Source organism: Hippocampus zosterae, chromosome 2 (assembly GCF_025434085.1).
Source record: "Hippocampus zosterae strain Florida chromosome 2, ASM2543408v3, whole genome shotgun sequence".
Lineage (NCBI taxonomy): Eukaryota > Metazoa > Chordata > Actinopteri > Syngnathiformes > Syngnathidae > Hippocampus > Hippocampus zosterae.
The window spans coordinates 29,024,250-29,032,877 of NC_067452.1; the positions used below are offsets into that span (position 1 = coordinate 29,024,250).

Sequence of the window (8,628 nt, forward strand, 5' to 3'; positions counted from 1 at the left end):
TTTTCAAGCATTTCTGTCATCCAATGTTTCCAAAATGTGGATCTTGCAATGAATGTTTTATGTGGCGCACATTGAGTTACCTGATGGATGAAATGCACTATATCAATAAAAATGCCTGGCCTTGCTTTGCCTGTATTCAAAACAACTTCTCTTGTGTTGCACAGGCCGTCTTCTCATCTGTCTTCTACTTTGCTTCAGTGCCACTCTACCAAGGATTTCTCATTATTGGGTGAGAGCACATAGCCACCATGTTTCTCAATGCCAAAGTGGCAACATGTCCCAGCGGGCTTGTCCTCCATACGCTTAACATGAAACGTCATGATCATTTCCCACGTTTCAGCTACTCCTCCATCTACACAATGTTCCCCGTTTTCTCCCTGGTCTTGGACAAAGATGTCAAGTCCGAGGTGGCCATGCTATATCCGGAGTTATACAAAGACTTGTTGAAGGTATGTAGCCAACGTTTATACAAATGTGGTATTTGGAATAATACCAAAATCAATGTGTAAATATTTTTCCGTGATTTCTTCCTTCAGGGGAGACCTCTGTCCTTTAAGACGTTTCTAATATGGGTTTTAATCAGTATTTATCAAGGTAAGAACTCACCATTTTCTCAATTTCTCTACCAGTTTGACTTTTTATTTTTATTTTTTTTTGCGAGTATGTTAAGAAATAGTGAATGTTCTTGTCTTAAGTGGAAAGCCACGTACCCTCTCAACTTGATTCAAGGAGCTTTCTTCGACTTTTGTTTGGGTTTGGATTTATTTTTCCGCATAATCGGTTCGTGCAGATATTCAGGAATTTTGCCAAAAACTGCACATTTAATGTTCTCATGTACATTTTAGCTTCATTCTTGGTTGTCTAATTGCAAAACCATCAGATAAGATAATTGAAAACAATACATTGCGTCGCTTACCTTAGCCTCTTTCTACATTTAACTTTGTTTTTTGTTAGCAGAGAAAGTCATATTTATAGTCAATATTTGTATGACAAAAACCTCTGCTCCACAAATGGTGTCAAGAACACGGCTGTAACCGAAGATTCCTTCTTGTGCAGCGTGAGGACCTAATACTGACGCCACTGTGCAAACTAGTTCTCAGCGAGATGCAAAAGCACATCATAGAGTGTCATTTGACTGTAACCTTGAACTCGCTGGGCCCCGCAGGCAGCATCATCATGTACGGGGCGCTACTGCTCTTCGAGTCGGAGTTCGTCCACATCGTGGCCATCTCCTTCACGTCGCTCATCCTCACCGAGCTGCTCATGGTGGCGCTGACCATCCAGACGTGGCACTGGCTCATGATGGTTGCCGAACTCCTCAGCTTGGCCTGTTATGTGGCGTCGCTCGTCTTTCTTCATGACTTCATTGGTGAGATGCCCTCAGCGGGCTCCAAGTCTGTTTCGTGACTTTCAAATGGAACTTTCAACCTGCTATGACCTTACATGCTTTTTTTTCCATTTTGGAAAAGGTGAGACACAAAACGAGTGACACCCATTTTGTCCCTTCGCTTAACTTCAAACAGCAATTGGTCAGTTGACTTAAATATGTTTGACCTCTATTTTGATTTGAACTGCACCCCATCCGGGCAGTAAACGACTTAGCTGTGAATGACTTAAATTTAATTATCTTTAGCCTAATATCATAATAATAATGAAAAATGACATTGTCATTTTTGGTCAGTATTTTGTTGATAAAACCGCAAATTTAAAAGTGAAATGGTGGACTTCTGTTTTTTTTAAACGTGCATAAGCAAGAGGGTGTGCTGTCCGTACGATGTTACTAAGGAGTTTCAAACAAACGACCACAGCAGTCGGTTCCTGATGAGTTGATACGCTGAGTCGTGTTGGCCAGTAACACCCAAAATGTTACTAGCCTTTATTTTAGGGCTTCTGTGGGCTGTGGAGATCCATTTTGAGCCTGCGATCTCGACCGCTGCAAGTCATGGCTGGCATGTGGTCAAGGGTAGCTTTTTCTTGGGCGATGCTTTTCTTCACTGAGGCACACAAGAATAGATTTTAAAGGTCAGTCTTCACGCATCGTTTCAACTCGACATTGTGCTTACCAAGGAGGTTTGGTTTATCGTCATTGTTAGAAGGAAGGAAGGTCGAGGCGAAAACACATGTAAGTCAGAGACAAAACCTTTTGAGGATGGGCGGTGCAGATCTGCTTTGAGCCATTATAAATCATGGAAATAGATATGTACGGTATTCCAGGATGGAAAGCTTGACAGATCGAATACCGGATTTGGCCTAAAGTGCATTTCTTTGTGTGCACGGTCCCTTTTAAGGTCGGTGTGGAGAAACTGTGAGGGAGAGAGCCAGCTCCACGAAGCAAACCGTGTCTGTGCGTAACATGTTTGTATGTAAACAATAAAGAAATCAGGGTGGTCACACATCCCGGACAACCTGGAAAATGACAGACTAATTTTTCAGTCATGGAAAACACACACAAAAAAAGGGAAAAAAATAAAATTTCCTGGAAAAGCTTCAGTTGTTCTGAAAAAGTATTTTTCCTCCTTCTGCTTCTCTCTTCCTTGGGGACAACGCAAACGGGTCTGTTTTCAGCTGCCTTTATGGGCAGTATTGAACTGTAGCGCATTTCTGCTTTATCTCTGTTTCTCGCATGCACAGCGCTCACGTGATGCTATCAGTCAATCAAATTAGGTATTCTCTTTTGACAGTTCTACCCAGTGTTTCCTTATAATCTGTTGCTAGGTTTACCAACTTGACACAAGTAAGGTTTTTTTTTCCCCGAAAGAAGCACCAAAGCTAGCAACTTTCAGTTCAGGGATGTTGCTGCAGCGCTGTACCTTATATCGAACGTGAGGGTTTTTTTTCTGCTTCTCTGTGCCTCCTCTGTTGAGTGAGAGCTGTCGTGGGTGTTTCTGTCACTTTCAGATGTGTACTTCATCACCACGCCGTCGTTCCTGTGGAAGGTGACGTCCATCACGCTGGTCAGCTGCTTGCCCCTCTACATCCTCAAGTACCTGCGTCGGCGCTTCTCCCCGCCCAACTATTCCAAGCTCACCTCCTAGTCGGCACTGCTTGATGGGTGTCATTATCATTCACTCCAGTGCAGATCTACATCATGTGACATGGACACGTTTAACACAAACTTGACATCATACTTCGAAACAGTTGTGGGTGCTTTGCTTGTATGTACGAAATATGACACATCTTGCTAATTTATTTCTCCATGTTTATTTTTTTTTAAATGATGCCAATGAGTTTGATGGAATTTCAAAAGCTTACATTCGCCATTGTTAGTAGCAGTAGCATTTTTATTGTGGGACTCGAGACTTGATTCACACTCCACAAACTGTGATTTCTAAAAGGAGTGCCAGAATTATACACTTCGTGACCATGAAAGTCACTTTTGTTCATGCGTCAGGCAGCGGAGGCGGTCAATGTCAGCGGCCCCGCTGCGTCTTGGGATAAATCGGTCCCAGCGTCTTTCTATACCGACCCCCGCATCCCCAGCAGCGATGGTTATTTTGGGCCCTTCACTACTTTCATGTGGTTGTGACCTAAAACCATTTAAAAAAAGACAAAAACCTGCAGCCCTATGACTGGCTTTAACAAGAAGGGATAACTATGATAAACTCATTGTTCATATTGTCAATATGTTTATTTAATTTCTCCCAGTGATGCAGTGAATCGTATTGTCTCTTCCATACTGGGTTTTATGGAATTCATATTAAAAATATATTGTTATTGCCATTGAAGTGGAAAGCATGATGTGGGTGCCTGTAAATAACTTTTTTGCTTGTATGTGTTCACCTTTTTTTTATGCTATTTACTGGTCGTTGGCTTCTCCCTTCCAAGCAAAACAAAACTGTGTCGTTATTGTGCTGATGATTAATAAATTTCCTGCTTTGTTATCCTGGGTTGATTTTTGCCTCCAACACCAAGCACAAGCAGTACTTTCCCTCAAAGTTAAAGGTAAGTGTGCTATATCAGTTTTAATAACCTGCCATTGATTTTTATTTTTTACTTTTGTATGACAGCTCCCAGACCTTAACAGCCTCTGACATTGAAGGGTGAGTTGTTTTAAATTCTAATATGAACAGTGGTTAAGTCATTTTACGTATATGACGATTAAGAGTGTCCAAATGTTCCTTAAAGGTTGCTTGTACACTTTCTAAAAGTTGAATGATGGAAATGGTTTTTACATTGTATACCATGCGCGAAAAAGTTGTGAACAGTGTCCCTGGACAGATTGTGATCAACCTGAGAGGTTTCACTGTCGAGAGCAGAGGCCAGCAACATGCTCGCTGTGGGCACCAAATAGCCCCCAAGGACTCAATGAGTAGGTAGCGGGCCTCTTCTAAAAAGAACAGCTCACCAGTAATCGGACACGGTGATTATTATGGTGGTGGTTATTGTGAAAAATCAAAATATAATCAGTGAATGAATATTCATCCATTATCTATGGGCTGTATGCGGGGTACCAGACAATCACAGGGTACAGACACAACCATACCCAGAGACAATTTAGAATGGTTCATTAACCTACTGTGCATGTGTATGGAATGTGGAGGAAACTGGAGTCCCTGGAGAAAATCCACGCTGTCACGAGGAGAATATGGAAACTCCACACAGGAAGGGCTGAGCTCGGAATCGAACCCTGGACCTCTGTACTGTGAGGAGGACGTGCTAACCAGTAAGATGTCATTAAAGGTAATTTGAACAAATTTGTCATTTCAGAAGTTTATCAAACTGGCAGTCCTTTGCTTTATTCGGTGCCCAAGAAGTATCTCTCACTTTCAAACAGCTTGGTGGCCCCTGCTTTTGAGACGGACCTCTCAACCAGTTCAATAAATCAATCAGAGCTTTTATTCATTCATTCATTCATCTTCCGTACCGCTTGATCCTCACTAGGGTCGCGGGGGGTGCTGGAGCCCATCCCAGCCGTCTCCGGGCAGTAGGCGGGGGACACCCTGAATCGGTTGCCATCCAATCGCAGGGCACACATAGACGAACAACCATCCACGCGCACACTCACACCTAGGGACAATTTTTAGAGTGTTCAATCAGCCTGCCATGCATGTTTTTGGAATGTGGGAGGAAACCGGAGCACCCGGAGAAAACCCACGCAGGCCCGGGGAGAACATGCAAACTCCACACAGGGAGGCCGGAGCTGGAATTGAACCCGGTACCTCTGCACTGTGAAGCCGACGTGCCAACCACTGGACTACCGAGCCGCCCTCAGAGCTTTTAATTTTAGCTTATTTATTTTTTATTTTTTTGCCTGAGCAAAATATGGACAACTGTTTGCTTTTAGCTAGCAGTAATAATTTGGGGAAGGCTCTGTTCTTTTTCCACTGCCTAAATGAAGATCCAAAAAGGCGTGCTTGGATGTGTCCAGTGTAGAAGAACAAGCTCATCAAACTCATCTAGGGTGAACTCGAAGATAGTTTCCTAATTCACAAATGATCAGACGTTCCCACAAGACGCATTCCAAAATCGTGCAGACGGTCTTCCCCGGGGAGTGGAAACCTTCGAACAACAAGCGGGAGTTGGGGGTTACTTTGTCCAAGATGTTGTGGACAAAGTGTGGACTTGCACGAGGTGCTTGTTACATAACGTCCAAGCAAATGAAGCAGGTTGATTCGTTTCATCTCCGGGGGCCTCGAGTCGAGACGAGTGAGTTTTCCACTCGGAAACAGCTTTGCATTCCCAATGGAAGTGAACAAGCTGACAGACCGCAAAATGTCCCGTGGTCATGACTTGAGTTTGTCCGGATGATAGTATGGAACTATATTGTAGCTGCACCAAATGCCCAAACTTTTTGCATTCAAATCACATGTAATCCCTGCTATGGTGGCCACTAGTGTCTCTTTTGGCAAGAAAGTCACGAATGCCATAAATCAGAATCATGTTGATTAAAGAAGGAGGGAACATTTGGCTTCTCTTCTAGATATTTAATTGTATTTCTTTTGAAGCCACCGCAGGAAATACCACGGCAGTATATTATTTATTTTACAAACCCAAACCGTTCCCTACGAAATGTTGATAACCCTTCCTTGTACATTTTCCACGAAAATCGTGTCTTAAATGTGAAAAACATCCCATTAAAAAATAATAATAAAAAAATTAGGGGTGGGGGCGTCTGTGAATTTGCGAATTCGCAGGTGCCAAACGACAAATATGTGCTGACTGTCGTTTTCAGTTGCAATATGACCATTCATCACTAGATGGCAGACACGTCTCAGTTGCGCGTACACTGTTTTTTTGTTTATTTTTTACTGCCCTATACTATAACATGAGTAGGCCTTATCATGTTTGTGCGGATTTTGAATGATATGTTGGACAAACAACGGAGGCCTACCTCAATAATCTCAACATTTTTAGTCAGTTGTGAAAAAAAAATCTTTTGCATAAGTTTTTTGTTAAGCAATTTTGTGCTATCCTTCAGTGGTATTTTTATTTTTTTAATGCCAAAGACCCCTTTTTGCACTAGAAAAAAAATCACAGGACTGTACATTAATGTGGCTGTTTCAGACCCTTTGTTACTGGGTTAAGATTGGGTTAGGGGTATCTTTTGAGATCATTATTTGTGATATATCTGCAGTTTTAAACTGTTGATTATAGGTCACTTTTCGTGTGTGGGGGGGTGGGGGATTGCTACACGTGACAGGGCTCTCAGGTGTTTACCGTACAAGTAAACAAACGTCGCATTGTTGTTGTTATTGGAAGCAATTCGTGAATGATTTGGAGCGACATCTAAAGTGCTCATTGTTTATGATGATGCATTTGACGCAAGTGTATACGATACACACTTGCAAACGTCGAACACGGCGTACAGTTTCTTTTCATTACCCCCCCCCCCCCCAAAAAAAAGTACAAATGAACCAAAGACCTCTGCCTTTCTCAGTGTGTGATTCATTATAAGTGTAAGCATTAATGAGGTTGTTCCACTTTGTTTTGACAACCAAATACCTTTTTTGCTTCCTTACCAAGATAATGTGTCAAAGTTATGAAATAGTCGCGGATGGAGGTGGAAACCTGGAGCTACCGTCTTAAAGAGGGGAAGTGGGGGGTAGTGGATTGGGTATTGTGCTCCAAAGGAGGAAAATCCACAAGCGAGCCTGCCACTTTTCCACTGGAAGCGCGGTCACTTGCATTCTTTTCGCTGACATGTGAGGATCGATCAGAATCCAGTTACATAAGCAGGTGGGTTCCATCAGGATGTATGGAGTTTCCATGTTGATGGAATATCTGACCTCACACACATTGGAAAAAAAAGGGGAAAATGTTCTCAGAGGATCTCAAGTTGTGGCAGGAAGGAAATAAGATTCCTTCTTGTACCAGGACATGCCAGCACTGCAAGCTTGGGATTGCTTTTTTTTCTCCGTCATGTCACAACCAATGAACAGACTATCAACAGCATTGCTTGAAGCTCTATGTGACAATGTTAATGTTGGCTATGTTAAAATGATGACCAACAAAAATGAAACTTTTCCTCTCATTTTGAGAGGACAACATGGTCAAAACAATCCCTGTTCACGCATACGGTGTCTACAAAATGACTGAAAACAGTAACATACATGCCAGGCCTCTAGTTGGCGATGTCACTTTGTAATTAAGATATCCTTTATTGTCCCACACTGGGGACATTTTTGATTTTGGAAAAATTGGGAAAAAAAGCACACCAACTGCTTATCCTCGCAAGTCTCGAACCGTATTTTGAACATCCTCCGTCAATGTTTACACTCCTCTCCAAAAGTATTCTAACAGTGAGACCATTTCTTTTGTTTTTGCTTTGGACTGAAAACAATTGAGGGGGTCACAAAAGACTGAATATACAAAAAGACACCAACATTGCATCTTCTATTTCCAGGTATTGACATCTGGATCTGATATGCAAAACCTTTTATCTGAACCCACTTATTTATCGCATAAACAAAAGCATTCGAATGTCTGACAGATTGGACTTATTATATTGACTCTTCAAAGAATACCTTTATGCTTCTTTGAGGTGTAACTGAGATGAAACCCTGAACGCGTCTATGGTTGGACTAAGAGAAAATAGAAAATCGATATAATGACAGCGGTGTGGTCCGCTGTTGTCGTTTTGTTGTATTATAACTAGATAACTGTGCAACAATGAAATATGAACTAAATTGTCTCTCATCTTTTTCAAATGTACAATAAGCCCACGTACTCCACCAAAGACATAAGTGAAACCTGTAGATTGCCTGTCTCAGGGTTCCTTTGCCAAAGTTCTCCTGGCAAAATGACATATTTGTAAATGTTAGAGAAAAAAAAGCTAATTTTGCTGTGTCCGGTATTACAAATAGCTGTGGTGGTCACCGGTGTGTACGATCAGAAGGTCAGGCTTTTAACTGGGACTAATACATACATAAGGCCCATGTGTCATGTGCATGGCATATAAGATGTGGACCAAATGGAGGCAAAGCTTGCTTTTTCCACTTATATTTCCTCCAGAATAATTCCATAAGACATGCTTTCCATATTCTATTCTCACTGATTGGATTTAAGATCTGAGTTCCACATGTTGCACTAGCAAAGAGGGCAATGTCGTAACCCAGACAAGTCGACCTCAGTTTGAATGAGGTGTACAGTGATGGAAAGTGCCACGAGAGTTTGGAAAAATTGGGTTTT

At 42.0% G+C, this 8,628-nt stretch overlaps 1 protein-coding gene across 1 annotated transcript in view; it reads left to right on the forward strand.

The window, feature by feature from the left end:
- The window catches only part of LOC127596652 (probable phospholipid-transporting ATPase IIA), a 32,850-nt gene extending 29,644 nt beyond the window's left edge, over nucleotides 1-3,206 (forward strand). Inside the window, exons 24-28 of the mRNA XM_052059409.1 lie at nucleotides 165-229; nucleotides 341-449; nucleotides 537-594; nucleotides 1,166-1,369; nucleotides 2,899-3,206. Of these exons, the coding sequence (XP_051915369.1) occupies nucleotides 165-229; nucleotides 341-449; nucleotides 537-594; nucleotides 1,166-1,369; nucleotides 2,899-3,035 (573 nt within the window). The 3' untranslated portion in view covers nucleotides 3,036-3,206. The remainder of the gene's footprint in view (nucleotides 1-164; nucleotides 230-340; nucleotides 450-536; nucleotides 595-1,165; nucleotides 1,370-2,898) is intronic.
- The last annotated feature ends 5,422 nt before the right edge of the window (nucleotides 3,207-8,628 follow it).